We start from the raw sequence: 20,455 nt of genomic DNA on the forward strand, positions 1-20,455 counted from the left end.
GCTTTCTTATCATTTCACTAATGCTACTGTTAGTAACACAACATTTTTAAATTTTAATGAATTCCAATTTACCTGTTTTCTTTTGTCATTTGTGCTTTTGGTATTGTACCTGAAAAACCAGTGGTCATGACAATTTACTCCTATGTTTTCTTCTAAAAGTTTTATAGTTTTTGGACTTGCTTTTAGGTCTATGATTCATTGAGTAAATTTTTGTATATGGTTTAAGAAAGGGATCCAACTTCCTTTGTGAAAAATCACTGGCCATAAATTTTACTTCTGGACATTCCAATTCTATTTCATTGATCGTTATATCTATCTTTACACCAGTAACATACTATGTTGATCACTGTAGTTTTGTAGTAAGTTTTGAAATTGGAAAGTGTGAGTACTCCCAATTTGTTCTTTTATAAGACTGTTTGGCTATTCAGGGTCTCTTGAATTTTCATATGAATTTTAGGATCGAGTTTGTCAATTTCTGCAAAGAGGACAGCTAAGGTCTTGATGAGGAATACAGTGACTGTACAAATTATTTTGGGGAGTAATGCCATCTTCCTAATACTAAGTCTTCCAAACGATAAACATGGGATATTTTCCCATTTACTTATATCTTCTTTAATTTCCTTCAACAATGTTTTACAATTTAGAGTGTACAAGTCTTTTATATTTTTGTTAAATTTATTCCTATTTTATTCTCTTTGATGCTACTGTAAATTTGTTTTAACTTCATGTTCAGGTTGTTCATTGCTAGTTTATAGGAATATAACTAATTTTTACAGAAAACTGTATTCAGCAACCTTGCTCTTGTTGGGTGGAGTGCTCTACAGATAGATGTATTAGGTCTAGTTGATTCATAGTGTTATTTAAATCTTCCATTTTTGTTGATCTTCTGCCTAAATGCTTTTTTCATTATCGAAAGGGCATGTTGATGTGTCCAACTGTCATTAATGAATTATCTGTTTTCCCCTTCAATTCTGTTGCATTTTTGCTTTATGCATTTTGGGGCGCTGTTGTTGAGGATTTAAGCATTTCTTTCGAATAGACTGACCCTTTGTTCATTAGAAAATGTCCCTCTTTATCTCTAGTTCACTGAAGCCTATTTACCCAGCAGTGTGCAGCCTCTGATATCACTTTCTCAGAGGATGCTGTCTTATGCATCCAGTCTCTTGCTGACCAGGAATGACTGAGTTCAGTCGGATTCTCTCTGGCAGTTTCTTTCTTGGGTCGCTCCCTTTATAAGTTTCTGGCTGATCTGCCTGTAGTAGTAACAAACACCTAGCTGTTAGCCACTACAAACTGTTCTACTGATTTTTCCACATCTGGGGGATAAATTACACCACAGTTTGATCCAATAAAAGCGGGACCTTCTTTGTGAGGGCAGGGTATTGCCAGTCTTTAAGGACAGCTCCAACCCTAGGAGGGTTCTTCTTATAGTTGTCTTTTTTCTGATTCTGTTAAACTTCTAACTTGTTTGCCATTTCACTTGTTGCTACTATTATCATGGAGCTACTAGCCTTCTCTTAATTGTTCACCACAAAGATCATCATCATTTTCAATATCTTTTTGCAAGCTCTTTCAAATAAAGTCAGTTCCCTTGGGAAAGTTACAGAGTTCTGTTCTTAAGGCCTGTCTCTTCCTTAAGAAGAACCTATGTGCCACTGCACAGGAACTAGATGACTTGCCCCTCCTGGCACAGAACTTTTGCCTATGAATGAGGGCTGGCCCAAGGCAACTGGGAGCCAGTTATTATCAGCCTGCTGCTTCTGGAGCAGACTTCCACTCTTCCGTAAAGGCTGAGTAGGGGAAGACCTTTTGACATCACCTGCCTAGAAGCAGCACCTGTAACAAGTAGCTAGAAGGTATGAGAGGTGTCCACAGTCTGCCTTCCCTTCCTACTCAGAGGAGAGCTTCTCTGACGCTGAGCTCAAGGAGGTGGATGAAGAGTGAATTATGGTCCAAATGCCACAGATTCTTGTTGTTCTTACAGAGATTTAACAGATTTTTTTGAATAAATGACTCTCCATTTGCCATATGCCCTTAAGATGAACTATTTCTATAGTTTAAATGGTTGCTTTAAAATGATTTTCACCAGTTAAATGGCTGTTTCACTGTCTTTATCCAGAATAATCAAAGATGAAAAATACAACACAAAATCACTACTTTTTTCAACTGCATATGGTCACCATGTTAAAAATTTATAACGATGTATAAACAAAATATAGTTCATCCTCTCTCACTGTACATACGTGTACCAAAATTAAATAAACCAAAGCTAATAGAGCTAATAAAGCTAATATAATCACGAGGAGACAGGAAGTTAAAGAAAACAATTCATGTCATTTCCCCTCCCCCACATCTAAATTCCAAAAGGAGTCATCTTTGGTATGACAAAATATAACAAAATGATATGACATACTCTTCTGTAAATCAAAAACAACTGTTTTTTACTTATTACCCATACTTATTAAAGAACAAGCTGTTCACCCAGAATGAAACAGGAATAAAGTTGGAGAACTGAAATTTGAACTGAAATTTTTATCTCCTAGGAGTTTGTTTTCCTTCAAGATTCAGGAATTGGTCCACCTACACTGGTTGATTCATAGCCAGAGGTGATTCTGTCATATCAGAATCTACTATGAGCTTCTTAAAAGCAATATATACTTAAACATACTCCCTTTGATTCTGTAGCTCTGGGGTAGGGAATAGTTATTATAAAGCTCTTTCTTTAATAAAGAACTGAAAAAAGCATCCTCAGTATCATACTTTAAACATTATTTTATATTTACGATAAGTCTTAGTATTTGAGAAGGCAAATCCCCACTTGTTATTTATATTTTCCAAAATGTCCTAGCCATTTTAGCTTTATTCTTTCAGATTATATTTTAAATTGCTTAGTCAGCTTTGTTCCCACCACCACCAGCTCCCCAGAGAAGACTGTGCTTTTGATCTAAATAATGTTATACTTAGAAAGCAATTCAGGAATAAGTAACATCCTTAAAAATATTCAGTCTTCTCTTTTAAGAACTGCTTTATATTTACCCAGTGGGCTTTAATAGATCACAATTAAAATTGTTGTTTATTCATACAGTTCCCATATATTATTTTACATTTTTACTGTCATTATGAAAAAGACGTTTCCTTTATTTTCTAACCACTAGTGCTGGCACAAGTGAAGAATGTGTGTATAAAACCTAATTTTGTATATGGCCTTCAGGGAAAAGTGTAGGTGATCTATCCTCAAGTTGCTATGTTTTGTTAGTCTTATCAGTTTGTATCAATTTTCCAATATCTGTGAGGGTGGAAGAAGGAAGTAGAGGAAAATAGAACTGTAGAAGCTGCTGACACTTGGTGATCTAAATGACTGATCACCCATAGCAGGGAAAGAGAGATACTGAACAGGTTGGGATCTTCAACAGAAAAGACCTTAAGTTCTTTACTAGGCTTTGGTTATCTCTACCTACATAATCCATGATAACATACTCTTATCATCCTTTACTACTTTTTAGGGGGGAACAGCAATAAAACAAATATCCAAAAGATGTTTTCAAATAAGGAGACTGTACTTTCTCTACAACTTAAAGTAGCTGTCTTTCTGTACAATTAGAAATACTAAAGGAAATTATTCAGGCTAAAGAGAAATGACACTACAAAACACTGCTGAAAGAACTTAACAAAGACATAAATAAAGATGAGATAAACCATGATCATAAACTGCAAGATTCGACATTGTTAATGTAGCCTTTCTCTCTAAATTGATCTATAGATTCAAGCAATCCTAATCAAAATTCTAAAAATCTCTTATGTAGAAAAGTCGAGCACCTAGATTAGCAAAACAAGTTTGAAAAACAAAATTGAAGGACTTGATTTCCAGATATAAAGATACAATAATCAAGACATTGTGGTATTGATAATAAGAACAGACACATAGTTCAATGGTACAGAAGAGAGTCCAGAAATACAGTCACATACATGTATATGATCAACAGACTTAACAAAGATGCTAAGGTAATTCAGTGGGATAAAGGAAGATCTTTTCAACAAATGCTGCTAGAACAATTGGATCTTAGAGAATATAATAAACCTCAACATCTCACACCATATAGAAAAACTAGCTAGAAATGACTCAGATGTCAAAATGAGTTAATACGAAATTTCTAGAAGAAAATGAGATTTTGTGTTTAACACTGAATTAGGCAAAGATTTCTTAAACAGAAAAAAACATGAATTTTAAGAGAAAAAAACTGACAAAGGGATTTATACAGAATGTATAAAGCTACAGCTTAATAAGTTTTTTAAAATGGGTAAAAAAATTCAAATAAATGTTTCACATAGGATATGTACACAGAAAAATGCTCAACATCACTAGTCATCAGGGAAATAAAAATTAAAATCACAATGTGGTACCACTACAGATCCACTAAAATGGCTAAAATAAAAAAGACCAACATCAAATGTTGGCAAGATGTAGAACAATGGAACTCCCATACATTGCTGATGGAAACACAAAATGGTTCAGTCACTTTGGTGAACCATATAGTCATATCTTATAAAGTTAAATATACAATTGCAGGTCTTTGGAAACATGGCAGAGTGAGAGATGTCCCCAGATCTCTCCCCTTGAAACAATAAGCTGACATCTAAAACTCAACAAAAAGACCCAAACTGCACACCAGCATGTCTAAGCGTGAGATATGCATATAAGATTAAAAATAAATAAATAAATAAAAATACAATATTACCTGGTCATCCTAATTCTGGATGTCTATCTCAGAGAAACGAAAATATATGCTCAAAAACTGACTGACTCTTTCTTCCTCTCCCCTCTCCCTTCTCTTTCTCTCTCTCTGTTTGTGTGTGTAAGAAGTAAGCAAGCTGGAGCCAACAGTGGTCTAGAATGCTGACCTACTCTTTTTGAAAAAAATTTTATTATTAATTTCAAGTATACAGTACATTGGTTAAATATTTATATAGATTATGAAACAATCCCCAATTACTCTTTTTCTCCTCTGGCTCTACACATAGCCATTACATTACTGCTGACTGCATTCTCCATGCCGTGCTTCCCCATCCCTATGACCATATATCAACTACTAATTTGTACTTCTTTAACCCTTCACCCCATTCTCCCAGCCCCCCAAATCCCTCCCTTATGTATGCCCAAAGACTTATATATAAGTCAAATAGCCAACATCTGGAATTAATTCAAAAATCCATAAAAAAGTGAATGAATAAATAGTGGCATATCCAAGCTATGGAGACCTACTCAGCAATAAAAAGGACAAAAGATTATATATGAAAGAATGAGTATCAAAAAATTATGCTGTGACAGAAGTCAAATACAAAAGACTACATACTATATCATTCCTACTATGTAAAATTCTAGAAAAGGCAAAACTACAGTGATTACTTGAGTCTGGGAAAGGGACTGACTACAAAGGGATATGAGAACACTTTTTAGAGTGAGGGAACAGTCCCATACCTTGATTATGCTGGTAGTTATAAGGAGCATACATTTATCAAAATCCATTAATCTGTACTTAAATGGATGAATTTTATTGTACATAAATATTACCTCAATAAAGAAATCATTAAAAATAGGTGCAGGGTATTAAAGATACTAGATACTGAATGTATCGCTGAATTTTGACTCGAATTAACCACTTGAAATCAAAGAAATAATCTTTATTTACATTTTCAAAGTCACAAAGAAATGTGATACTTATTTTCAAAACCTCATGTGAATATCTTTTTCCTCAAGCAACCATACTTTTATGGTGAAAAACAAAATCTTTTACTTGCCATATACTTCTTTGCATAGTATTCTAAATAGATATACTGTCAGTGGCTATAAATTGATGGCATTTCACTATTTTTGTTATATTCTTGGATATAAATCAAGATAAAGAGGTTGACTGTGGTCCAACAGTTACTATTGTCTACTAAATTGACACTGTGTGCTTCATGATGTGATGCACTGACAAGGATATAACATCACTTATTTAATATTCCTGCTAAAAAATCATAACCTGAATTTAATCATGAAGAAACATCAAAAGACTTAAACTGAGAGATATTCTAAAAAACAAATGGCCTGTATTCTTCCAAAATGTTAATGTTATTAAAAATAAATAGGTAAAAGGATGAAAAACCATTCTAGATTAAAGGAGACTAAGGAATAATACAAATCAAAATCAATGAGGGAGCCTAAACTGTATTTTGAACTAAAGGAGGGAGTAAAAAACTATAAAATCTTCAGGACCACTGGTAAAATTTGAATGCGATTTCATAGGTTAGATAATATTATACCAAAGTTAACTTTCCTTATTTTTGGTTAACTACTGTGTAGTTAAGTGGATATGCTGCTTCTTAGGACACAGGGAAATATATGTGGAAATATTTAAGAGTAAAGAGGTATGAAGGGTATGACGTTTACAAATAATTCTCTCATGTTCAAGAAAATGTATGTGTGCTATATGTAATATTTATGAGACAGAAAAAATAAGAATGAAAAATAATGCAAATGTGGCAAAATGTTAACTGTTAAATCTAGGTAAAGAGTTTTTGTACTATTCTTGTAATTTTTCTGTAAAAGTAAAATTATTTTGAGTAAAAAGCTTTGTAGGGTAGACAAATGCTGAACCCTACTTTTCTCCTACAAGCAAGATCTCCTTTGTCTCCCTCCCACCTTTTCCTCCATAATCCCAGCTGTCTTGCCATTAAATTATATTTGTGTGTGTTATGGGTTGCTCTGACACACAGTTTGAGGAAGAAGAGCAAAAAGAATAATAAACAGGATGTAGAAGTTAACTTTCAGGCTTCTATTAGTATCTCAAAGACATGATGAAGATATTCAAAACAGAATGAGAAATTTTTAGGCTTTAAAGAACACATACAGCCTTTGTTATATATCTCCTTTAAAAAAAGAAGTTCTTCAGCTTGCAGGCATTACAAAAAATAGGCTGTGAGCTGAATTTGGAGACAGGCTATAGTTTGCTGACCCCTGAGATAGAGAATTATTAAAATTCTCCAAGAACTATAACAAATGTAGTGCCACTGAAATAGCAAGGACATTACTGAAAAAAAAATTATATCAGCATGGAAGTTAGTTCTTAGGGCAATAAACAGTTAAAAGTTAAACTTCATACAAAAAATAAAGATTAATATTTTTTAAAGTTTCATTTGTAACTCTAATATTTGTCACCTTATATGAGTGTGGGTGTTTTGGGGGATAAAAATAGGGGAGGATAGTTGATTATATTGTTTTTGAGAAAGACTATCTCAAGAAAAGAAATGGAAGAAATAATGACGAGTTTCACTTAGGAAAAGTAAGATGACCTACATTTCAGGATTGTCACACAAAACGAAGGGGTGACATTTCAGAGTCATTCCTGTCTTAATTCAAGATCTTGCTTTCTCTGTGCCTGAATTAATTTAAATGATATATTTTTAAAAATTCATACTATATATTATAGAAAACCTGGGAATCAGAAGCATGTGTATAGAATAACTCTGTAAGAGAGGCCTACCTGCGTAGATCATGGGTCTATAGCTATAGCCAAGTCTGCTACCCACGGCTTACTGACATTTCAAGCAATGAGCTAAAAAGAACTGACAATATTCAACTTATTGATTTAAATGCCACTCTCCTACGTCTTTTTATTTTAAATGCCAGCAAGTCTTAGGGAAAATGGCTCCACCATTTTAAATGCTCATACTCTTTAAGGTCAGTTATCTAAAAAGAAATCTTCTTACTTCATGTAAATGACTGCTTTTTACATTAACAAAATATGAATTGCTGTGCTTAATGCAATTTTTACAGTATGTCAGAGTTACCTTCGATTTTGTTAAGCAGACTATCAAGTTAAAAAAAAAAACAGAAAAAGAACAAAGGTTGAAGCCTGAAGAATTAAATATGGTATTTAAAATGTATAACAAATTTACCATGAGTAATTTTGCTAACTGCTATTACTGTTCATGGAAATTAGTGTAAGTGGCAAGTGATTATTACTACCATTATATTTAACTGACCAGTATCTATAACCAGCATTTGTTATTATAGTTTTTCTTCTGTTGTACATGTACGATTTATTAAAAACACTAAAAGATAAACGTAAGCTACCTCCCCAGTCAACAGCAATGCTTTCTTATATTCTACAGGTTGGAAATTAAAAGTTTATACTCTCTCAATTTTCATCCACAACCCAATTTTGATCAGAAGATTTTTGAATTTCTATCTGCTCGCCATGCCTGTGAACGTCCATAGATGCCCAAGACAATAATAAACACAGGGAAATCCAAATGCATGTTTGAGACAATGGTACTATAACCCAAGGCTGAGGGTAATCTTGCCTTTTTCTAAACTCCTACAGCACTTTATCTATACTGCTCTGAGAGCACTAGTTTTATAACCTGTATTGTATTTAATATATTACATATATGTATTTATTACCTCGTCCACTAGACTATAAATTTCTTGAAAGTAGCTGGTGCTTTTGACATACTGAGAGTGAAATACATCGTTGTTGATTTTAACCTCAGAATAAAAAGAAAGAAAGAAAATTTAAAAATAAATAAATAAAAAGGCATCACTTCTTGGCCTTTTGCTAATATCAAATGTAGAAATAAAAAGGCAATGTTAAGATGTCAATACTACCTCAAAATCACGTACTGATTTAACGTAACCCCTATCAAAATTCCAATGGTGTTTTTTGTAGAAATACAAAAATCCAAAACAATCTTGGAAAAGGAAAACAAAGTTGGAGATAGTACACTTCCTAATTTTAAAACATATTAGAAAGCTACAGTAATCAAAACAATATGGTACTGGACACAAGAGAATAATGGAATAGAATAGAGCATCCAGAAATAAATTCCCATATAAGTGGTCAAATGATTTTTGACAGGGGTTATAAGACCATTCAATGAGGAAAAAGATACTCTTTCCAACAAATGGTACTGGGAAAACTGAATATACATATGCATAAACACGAAGCTGGATCCTTACCTTATACCATATACAAAAATCAACTCAAAATGGAACAAATACCTAAAACTATAAAACCTTTAGAAGAAAATAGGGGAAAAGCTTCATAACATTAGATTTGGCAATGATTTTTTAGACATGACAACCAAAAGAATATGCAACAAAACTAAAAATAGATTGGACTACATAAATTTTTTAAAAATTCCTATGCATCAAAGGACACAATTAACAGAGTAAAAAGACAACCTACAAAATGGGAAAAAGTATTCACAAATCATATTTGATCAGGGGTTGATATTCAGAAAGCACGCCTACAACTAACTCAACAACAAAAAACTCGAATGGGTAAAGGACGTGACAGACATTTCTCTGAAGAATATATACAAATGGCCAACAAGCACATGAAAAGATACTCAGTATTTCTAATCATCAGGGAATGCACATGAAAACCACAATGAGATACCACCTCACATCTATTAGGATGGCTACTATAAAAACAAAAAAACAGAATATAACGAATGTTGGCAAGGACGTGGATAAACTGCATTTCTTATGCACTGTCGGTAGGAATGTAAAATGGTACAGTCCAGCAGTTCCCAGCCTTTTTGGCACCAGAGATCAGTGCTCCTATGAGAATCTCATGTCTGATGATCTAAGGTGGAGCTGAGGCAGTGATGCTAGCGCTGGCTGCAAATACAGATTAAGCTGTGCTTGCTTATCTGCCACTCATCCCTTGCTGTGCAGCCCAGCTCCTAACAGCCCATGAACCAGTACCAGTCCACAGCCTGGGGGTTGGGAAGAGTTTGGTGGTCCCTCAAGAAATTAAAATCTATCACATGATCTTGCAATTCCACTTCTGGGTATACACCCAAAAGAACTGAAAGCATAATCTTGAAGAAATATGTGAACACCAATGTTCACAGCAGCATTATTTACTAAAGGTGGAAGCAACCCAAGTCTCCACTGTTAGATGAATAAACAAAATGTAGTATCTACAATGAAATATTTCCTCCTTTAAAAAAGGAAATTTTGAAACATGCTACAAACATGGCTAAACCTTGAGGACATTATGCTAAGTGAAATAAGCTACAGAATGACAAATACTGTATAATTCCACTTATACGAGGTACCTAGAGTAGTCAAACTCATAGGCACATAAAGTAGAATGGTGGTTGCCGGGGCCTGACGGAAGGGGAAATGGGGAGTTAAGGGTTTAGAGTTTCACTTTTGCAAGATAAAAAGAGTTCTGGAGATTGGCTATACATTATGAATGTACATAACACTACTGAACTGTACACTTAAAACTGGCTAAGATATAAGATAGTAAATTTTATGTTAGGTAAGTTTTACAATACAAAAAAATACAAAAAAAATAAGGCACAATCTATGGATAAATGCAAACAATTTCAAAAAGGACAGTACCCTAATAAAGATTAGGGGAAGAAGAAATAAAAGCAGAACAAAAATGCTTTTAAAATGAAGGAGAAAGAACAAAGAGACAGACTAATGTATAAATATCAGTTCAAAAGAAATGAAGGGGAAAAAAAAAAAAGAAAAAAGAAAAAAAGTGAGACCTCTACCCATGGCCAGGAAGAAATAAAAGACTTACTCAATACAAGACATTCAAATGAGACACTAAGGGGCTCAATACAATAATTTTTTCTAACAAATTTTTGTATAACCAGGAATACTCTAAACTTTTTCAGGGCTTTAATTATAAGATTCTCCTCATTAAAGCTGGGAGAGGGGGAAAAAAAACTCAAGCAAGACTTCAAAAACAGATTTTTCTGAGAATCACACAATTTTAGAGTTGAAAAGTGGCTCAATGTCTATCTATTGGAACTGCAAGTATGAAGTACAAAAAATATCAAATCTGTCTATTTGGTATTTGTGAATATCTAGTACAAAAAAATTGCATTTTACACTGACAAAATATGAATGACACAGACAAAAATAAGATTTAAAAAATCCAAGCTTTAGTAATTTTTCCCTATTTAAAAAATATATTGAGAAAGAATAAAGTTGGATGCATCATGCTTCCTGATTTCAAACTTTATCACAAAGCTATAGTAATCAAAATAATGAAATTGGCATAAAAACAGACACACAGATCAATGGAATAGAATAGAAAGCCCAGAAATAGACCTACTCATATATGGTCAATTAATTTATGACAAAGGAGTTGAGAATATACAATGAGGAAAGGACTGTCTCTTCAATAAATGGCGTTAGGAAAACTTGACAGCGATATGCAAAAAAATGAAACCATACACAAAAATGAACTCAAAATTAATTAAAGACTTGAATATAAGACCTGAAACTATAAAACTCTCAGAAAAAAAACAGATTCTGACATCGGTCTTGACAATAAGTTTTTGGATTTGACACCAAAAGCAAAGGCAGCAAAAGCAAAAAAAACAAGTGGAACTATACATCAAACTAAAAAGTTTCTACAAAGCTAAGAAAACCATAAACAAAATGAAAAGCAACCTACTGAATGGGAGAAAATATCTGCAAGTCATGTATTTGATAAGAGGTTAAAATATCCCAAATATATTAAAACTCATACAAATCAATAGCAAACCAATTTAAAAATGGACAGATGATCTGAAAAGACAATTTTCCAAGGATGACATAGCCCACAGGTAAATGAAAAGGTGTTCGATATTACTTATCATCGAGAAAATGCGATTTAAACCACAATGAGGTATCACTTCACACTTGTTAGAATGGCTATTATCAAGAAGACAGGAAATAACAAGCTCTGATGGGAATGTAAATTAGTGCAGTCACTATGGAAAAAGAGTATGGATGTTCTTCAAAACTTGAAAACAGAACTACCATATGATCCAGCAATTCCACTTCTGAGTATTTACCTAAAGGAAAAAAAAAACACTAACTCGAAAGATACATGCACCCCCCCGCCATGTTCACTGCAGCATTCTTTACAATAGCCAAAATATGGAAGCAACCTAAGTGTCCACAGATGGATGAATGATTAAGGAAAATGTGGTTGGTTAGTTGGTCAGTCAGTCAGTCAGTCTGTCTGTCCACACACACACACACAGAAATATTACTCAGCCACAAAAAAAGAAAGAAATCTTGCCATTTGTAACAACATGGATGAACCCTGAGGGCATTATGGTAAGTGAAATAAGTCAGAGAAAGACAAATATTTTATGATCTCTCCTATATGTGGAACCTAAAACAAACCTAACTCATAGATGCAGAAAACAGATTGGTGGTTGCCAGGGTGGGGGTGCAAAATAGGTGAGGGTACCCAGAAGGTACAAACTTTCAGTTATAAAATAAGTAAGTCCTGGGGATATAATGTACAGCATAGTGGTGATAGTTAATACAATATATATGGTATATATAAAAGGTGCTAAGAATAAATCTTAAGTTTTCATCACAAGATTAAAATATATAACTATGTATGGCGATAAATGTTAACTAGACTTATGGTGATCATTTTTTCGATATATACAAATACTGAATCATTATGTTGTATATCTGAAACTGATGTTATATGTCAATTATATCTCAATTAAAAAAATAACCAATAAAAATGTATCGCTGGACAAGGCCATCTTATTAATTTTCTTGACGCTATCTTTTTGTTGCTGATAGAACTAGAAAACTCCAAGCAGCATTCAACTGAGAGGAATACAGCTACTATAGCCTATGTACTCTTATTAAATCTTTTTAAACACCACCTTCATATCTGAGAGTTCCTCACTGTTCTTTGCTCTCAGTGTGAAGAAGTTGGTTAGCCAGGGTTCTTACACTTAGGCATTCTTGTCTCATGTAATTTCTGCCAACTGTTAACTCCTACACTTAACCCTGACTGTATTCTAATTTCAACAGAAATCTCCCATCACTGTTTAGTAACTAACTTCTTGCTGGTTCTCTTATAATCTTGCCTTCTTCCAACTGTTCCCTACTTTTAGTAACTTTAATTTCTTCTCTTCCAGCTTTTCTTCCAAGAGTATAAATATTATGCAATTTCCCCCTCTTCCTTCAAAAATCTACTTCAACCAAGCGCCTAATCTTTCTACGGTTCTGTTTTCTTCATCATTTCTGTCACCGACAATTTTTCATGCTAGCAGACTATATCCATTTCTTAACTCCCACACTTATTCATTAACCTTGTCAGACTTATAGTGTGGCTCCCACAACCAGTATTCCTAAGAAGCTATTCTCTCAAAGCCTGCCACAGTATGTTTGGGGTACTTGCTCGACCCACCTAGGGCCTATTTTGGGAAATGGCATAGGAGTCCATATTACTGCAACAAACATGACAACCCATACCCCTACTCAACATCTGATTCAAGATGGACAACTCATTTATTCTATGATTCTATCTTTTATCCAATTTGATTCTTCTTTCTACTTCCTAAAATAAAGGTCTTGTTCAACTCTAAGTATTTTGTGCATTACCAATCACCAAAGACTTCATCTGCTCAAATATTCCAATCACCACATGTATTCAGAAACCCTCCAAATACGCTTTCAGCTCAGACCTCTTATTTCAACTCAATTTCCACCACTGTGTCTACCGGACACTTCCAATTAAAGTTCACTTCCACTAAAAACTGCTCCGAGCTAATAACCTTATTTTATCCTCACCATAAAAACTGGCCACTGTACCTTTCCCTTTCTCACTTCTTAAATTCTATTAATTCACCACGTTAAGTCATCCTGGATTGCAAAGCCTAATGTCAGTATCACTTCCCTCTCCCTTACTTATATATTCATGTAATCACTAAGTTTTGATAATTCTTCTGTTCCAGATTCTCTAAGTATATCCTTTACTTAGAACACAGCCATGACCCTAGCTCAGCCTCATTTTCTTGATTATTACAAAAACCTCCTATAATTTTCTCACTATAAATTGTTCTCCATTACCCCTAAAAATGAGTACCAAATCAATCTTTCCAAAACACAGGTCCTTTTAAGGTTCAAGTTGAGTTCCATCTCCTTGATTAAACAACTCCAGAGTCATCCACCGCACCTCTCAATTGCTATAGAACTTTTATTTTCTTGTATTATCCACTACCTTTCAAAATAATATACATGAGAATAAGAAAGGGGATTTTACTCTCGATGTTTCCTACCTACATTAGAGATTTGGTTCTAGATGTGTAGAATGGATTATTTAAATCTCCATAATTTAAATCTCTTTAATTAAATTAGCTACCCATGGCCTCATCAACATTCCATAAACAAAGAGGGATCTTTTACTCATTCGGTATACTCTCTGGCCTATCATAGAACCAGACTTTTAATAAATTTGTCAAATGATTAGTCTATGGGTTAACTATGACCACATAAAATTGAACAGAGTTAATCATCAATTAATGTTTTATCCAAATTTATTTTGGGAGGAAATCCACAGATTAGGAGTAAAAACAAAAAAAAAATCCCAAAATTCATATTTAATGGGATCTCAGACTGAGCACTGGTTCACTGTGTCGAGGTTTTCCTTAATCTTTTAAAATAATCTATATAAAAAGGCCTTTAACAATACAAGGCTAGGTCTTGTCATTTAGATTTGTACAATTAACCAAGCAATTGATTAAAGTTACTTAATCATGGACTAACTTGCAGTATCCATTTAATTCTTCCCTATATCTATTTAAATCTCATACATAACCTTTAAGCACTCATATTTGTTTATTCTTTCTCATTCCCAACAGACAGGAATTATACTGATATATTTTTCTTCCACAGTTTCTTTTATATAGTAGGAACTGTGAATACTTATTGATTTGTGGTACTCTGGGAAAAGATGACAGACAAGTCATATCAAGCAGCACTGAGTATACCCAAACTAATACAGTCAACATAAATACATGTTGTAGAATACAATGAGAAAATAATAACTAAATTTACATCTGCTCTTACTATAAACTTTCCATGTGTAAAAACAACAACTGAGGAGGCTTAGAACCAATGACAGTCTAGTACCAATGAATACACCTAGTACCTATACCTTGTTTTCTCATACAGTTCTCCAAATAAAGACACACTAGGGTTCCTTGAAGAATCCAGGGTTGGGATAGTAAAAGCAAAAATAAACCTGGAACATTTTTTGATGCCAAAAAGTAAAGACGTGCTAAAAAAAATAAGATAGAAACATGTCAAAAAAGATGAGGAACCAATTTGAAAGGGCTCTCTCAATGGCCAAAGCTAGGATAATGTGAACTACAAAATAATAACTGTAATGAATTATATATAGTGCAGAATGAAATAAGAATCCATGAACCTATCATGATGGGTATACAAATAAATACATAAGTGGAGGAAGAAGGAATAGCTCTTCCTTACAGTTAGAATTCCAACTAACAGATGTAGAAGAAATAATGGAAACAATACATAAAGATTTTTTCAAGCAAGATTCACCAACGGATGCTAAAGTTAGTGTATGATAAGGAACTGGCGTAACAAAAAGATACTTACAAACTCTCAAAGGACTTCTCCACAGGCTAAAGGAGATTAAGGAGACATGACAACTACAAACAAAGTATGTAGTTGAATCAAATATTAGACTGAATCAAATATTACTCGGATAACTGGCAAATTCTGTAAGGTTTGCAGATTAATAATAGTATTATATCAATGTTAATTTCCGGATTTTTTATAATTGTACTGTGGTTACATAAGATGTTCACATTTGAGCAATCTGAGTAAAGTGTATACAGGAATTATTTTTGTAACTGTTTTATAAGTCTAATTTTTTAAAAAGCTAAAAAAAGTATTAAAGCTACATGAATGAATATAGAGAGAACTGTGTATATATGTTTGACACATGTAAGCACTCAACACAGCTATTAATATTATAATTCTCCAAATTTATTATACCTCTTGACTTCTTAATTACTCAGTCAGTAAATGTTTTACAGAGTGCCTACTACATACCCAACAAACAGAAAAGGAAAGAAGAAAGCAAGCAAGACAGCCAGGCAGGCAGTCATTCACTAAGAGATTCCTAGCACAAGAGATGGTCTATTTCCAATGCACTTGTGCCCATTAACATTCTCTCCTTCTTTCAAACTGATTCCAAGTCCTACTTATTTCTTGCTCCCCACTTTGTGTTCCTGGTTCCTAGTTTTGTTATCAAAATGCATGTACTCTAAAAACATGAATCAAATCCCATATTTGATTTTGCCCATAACTTAAGTCTCTCTGACCCTTCCCATTTTTTTATTTGCAAAACTATGATGCCTTTAACCAACTTTATAGAGTTGTTGTGAGAATTAAACAGGGACAAATAAAAGTAACTGGCAGATAGTAGCAGCTCAAAAAAATGTCTGTCGCCTTTCCCTTATACAAGTTATACAGTTGACTTGAACAACACAGGGGTTCAGGGCGCTTGACCACTTGCACAGTCAAAAATTCACATCTAACTTTTGACTCCTCCAAAACTTAAGTTGTCCCTTGGTATCTATGGGGGATTGATTCTAGGACTCCCTGTGAATACCAAAATCTGCAGATGCTCAAGTCCTCTATATAAAATGGCATAGTTCGATGCATACAGTAGGCAGGCTCTCAACCACAGATGGTATTCTTTGAAAAAAATCTGTATATAAATAGACCGGCGCAGTCTAAACCTGTATTGTTCAAGGGTCAACTGTATTTTCTCACTGCTATAGGATCCTGAAGTGTAGATCAGTAATTGCTCTACTAATCTCTAAGTGAATCCCTGTTCTATTTTCCAAGGAGGCTTCCTTTTTTTTACCTACGTATTTTAAAAAGTAAATATAAATAATGTATTTTATCCATTTTAACAGCTTCACTATCCATTGAAAATCCAATTAACTAAAAATTATACATAACCTCCATCTCTTCCCCAAGTATCAGACCAATATTTCTAACGGCTTTTCCAAACATCATCTAGATTTCTCACCATGCCAACCTCAAACTCAAGATTCCAACGTCATGCTCTGCTGCCATCTATTGGCTGTTATCATAACTCTCCAGATAGTTCCTTTTTTGGAATCTTAAGCCAGCCTTAAAGTGTAAGCCTCAACCTAGTGGATATATTTAATTTCCAGAGTCTAGTCCTTCTCAGATGAAATGCCTCAAGTGCCTGTAAAAAGTTCCAGTGTAATCACGTTAAATCTAACACAACTAAATATATATACTTGATAATTTACATTTTCTAGGAACTCTCTTTTCCTATTTTCATTATAGATGTTATGGCTGTATTGGAAAAAAAAGCCAAATACAAGTAGAGTGTCTAACTTTCCCAGAACTAGCTGTGCTGTCAAATGGAAATATTCTTTCTAATTAGAAAACCAATTAAAAACTGTAGAATTTTAAATGCTACCTGATTCCATGCCTTGCTACTTCTATATTTTCTTCTAAAACTATTCATATATTTTACCCTCGTCTAGCAACGGAAAACTCAGTATTACAAGAATATACTATATTCAACTATTTAACACTGAAGGGGTTTCCTCCCAATCCTAACCCGAAAAACGGTAATTAATAGTCACTCCTATTCCACCAAAACACTTATTAAAATGACTTGCTCAATAGTCACAACATGCCAGCCAATGCCAACACAAATATAAACACACACACAGTTTAAAATGATGAATTTCAACTTAACTGGTGGTTGCTTAATTTTCTGGTTTCTCTCTTTTCAAATCACATTAAATTTCAAAACACTTTCCTCATTAATTCAATGAAAACAGACCACAACAAATAGTCACAGCAACAACTTTTCCACACAGTAAGCAAGAAAAAGATGCCACAAAAGAACACTAAGAAGCTCTTAAACAGGCTTTCGGAGTTTAAAGCAACTTGCCAACAATAGTAAAACAGTGATAGAGTGGCTAGATGCAAGGGTACAAAGAAGCATATAACATGTTTCAGTCTTTAGAAGTTGACAAAGTAGTCAGGAATACAGGATTCAAAAGTGGAAAAGGATGAACAAAATATGGCAGAGTATTAATTAACAAACAACAGACAATATTTACTACAACAGTATGGAAGGTTGAAATGGCAGTAAGGATAGAGATATACCATTTACAGGAAAGGAAGGGCTTAAGCTAAGAGTATGAGCAAGAGAATTTCAAGCTATAGAAGGAATAATGGGTATGCAATGTCATAGTCCAAACAGTAAAAGCATGTTGTTTAATAACAAATGATCAGACCAGTTTGGCTGAAAGAAAAAATAGAGAGAAGACTAGTGGGGCAGCATTAGAAAAGAGAAGTGGACTGAACTGTGAAGGGTACTGAAGCACTGAGCATTGGCTAATCAATCCAGAAGATAACGATAAAGTCACTGGAGACTGAGTACAGGGTAACATTTCCACACTATTTGAGGGGTGAGGGTCAGAAGGAAGTTTAACCTTGTAGCAAGCAGTGTTTAACAGACTGAAGAAAATTGAGAGAGACCAATCATGTTATTTTAGTAGTTCGGAAATAATGCTAACAGTCTGAACTATAGTGATGACTGTGGAAAGAAAAGAATGAAATTCAATATGAGGGAAGAACTGATAGAATCTGGTCAATGATTTGAAGTTAGAAGTGTACAAGGGATAGAAAGGAATCCAAAATGTTTCCAAAGCTTTAAAACAGGGAACAGAAATACCATGAAAAGAAACATGAGACAGTAAACCATTACTAATGTTTCCAATAACTGAAATGTTTCTAAACCAAAATTCTATTTATCTTTATTTAACACAATGCGATAAAACAACACCAACCCAAAGGTATAGCCAATTTCTGCGACTGAATATACACAGCATTCATGCTTGAATATTATGAAGAAACATCTTATACTAAAGCATAAACCATAGTCCCATCATAAATCTACATGAATTAGTAACTACTTGACCCAAATCCGTGTCACTGTTCTTTTTATACAAATGACTCCCATTATTTGAATTTCCATACATTTCATACTTAAAATAAACAGTTTGAGACCTAGTTAATTATTCTGCCTAGTGAACTATATAAATAAAGCAATGCATGTTGGGATATAGATTCTCAATAGGCTAATCAACAGACTAGAAACAGTGTAAATTGCAAAACTGAGTAACTATCAAACCCTTTATAAATAAATATGGACTCATACCTTCCTTTCCTATGAATCTCCAACACAATAATCAAATTTTGAAAAAATAAAAACTATAAAATACCATACTAAACAAGTTTCATGAGTTTCTTGGTTACCTTTACTTTATCTCTTCTCAAGCAACAGAATATACAATTTTCATTAAAAGTCCAATCAGAAATGCTTTCAGGTTCACAGTCTGCAAAAACAGTAGGAATAACAAATTAACAGTCACAAAAGAATTTTTCAGAAAATGACAATTTCAAAAAAAAAAAAAATTTTAAAAACAAAAATCCCTCACTAAGTTAAGTAGACAGGTTTCTTATTTGTTACAATTCCTAACAATAATTGCTCAATAGTTAATATACCTTATTCATACATATATTTGCATTATCAACTAAACACAAAAAGATGCTGACATGGATATAGCTTTAATCCAAATAAAATTGTCAATTACAAGGAGACTGAGGCTTAAATCATCAAGGTATCATATGTCACCAAGATGACTTTGAAATACCAAAAAAAGATTTTGAATACCTTTAAATAAACTGAGATCTTTTAATAATGCAGGTCCAAACAGCCCTTCAAGAATACTTTCAAACCCTGAAAGGATGAAAAAAAATCCATTATTACAATGATATTCTCTATAGTAATTTAATATTAACCTGTTACATGAAAAAACAATGGCGTTTTCTTCCAGTTCTCAAGGATCTCCAGATTATTATTAAAAGGATGCTGAGAAAAGAGTGTCAAAGATGAATCTAAAATGAACATTTGCATTTTTGTCAATGATTAACATTCAATACAAATTCAGAGCACATTCAAGAACAATACAAAACAGACAATGCTGGAAATAACTAATGAAGGAATGGAAATTCACAGGTTCTCTTACGCTTTACAAAATCCCAAATATCTCTTTACATAAACTCTCAAAATCAATTTTAAAAGTAACCTTTTACAATAAAAGAATCAAACTACTTCAAAATTTCCACGAAACATCTGGATTAATCTAAATGTTTCTGAATATCAACTGAGCGATAGATTTTTCAATCTAATAGTTTTTTGAAAGAAAATTCTCACTGAGAACATCATCTATATCACTAAATAGCCATAACAATATTTTAAAAGAAAAGTACCTTTGTAATTATTTGACATTGCCACAATAATCCACTAATTATATGTAAAAAAAAACTGATAAAAAACTTAATTATACCTGTACATAAATGTTTAAACCATTATCATCTTCTACTAGTATAAAGTGGAAAATGGAAATAAAAACCACTTTCTGATTTATTATCTCAAATAACTGCTTATCAATGCTATTAAAAACAATTAAAAATACCTTTGCTAGCTTGCTGTTTTCTATTGGTTAATAGGAGAGTAAGGAGGAAAAAGAAGGAAATCAG

At 33.4% G+C, this 20,455-nt stretch overlaps 1 protein-coding gene across 9 annotated transcripts in view; it reads right to left on the bottom strand.

Annotated features, from left to right (window-relative positions):
* LCOR (ligand dependent nuclear receptor corepressor) overlaps window positions 1-20,455 on the bottom strand; it is a 118,607-nt gene that overhangs the window by 49,716 nt on the left and 48,436 nt on the right. For 8 of the 9 annotated variants that reach the window (XM_039871635.1, XM_039871637.1, XM_039871639.1 and 5 more), the window contains 2 exons: window positions 19,587-19,652; window positions 19,169-19,248 (listed from right to left, as the gene is read on the bottom strand). The exons of the other annotated variant lie outside the window; for it this stretch is intronic. In XM_039871635.1, the coding sequence (XP_039727569.1) occupies window positions 19,169-19,248; window positions 19,587-19,652 (146 nt within the window). The remainder of the gene's footprint in view (window positions 1-19,168; window positions 19,249-19,586; window positions 19,653-20,455) is intronic. 9 annotated transcript variants of the gene reach the window in all.

This window comes from Pteropus medius, unplaced genomic scaffold, assembly GCF_902729225.1.
Source record: "Pteropus medius unplaced genomic scaffold, Ma_sr-lr_union100, whole genome shotgun sequence".
Classification (NCBI taxonomy): domain Eukaryota; kingdom Metazoa; phylum Chordata; class Mammalia; order Chiroptera; family Pteropodidae; genus Pteropus; species Pteropus medius.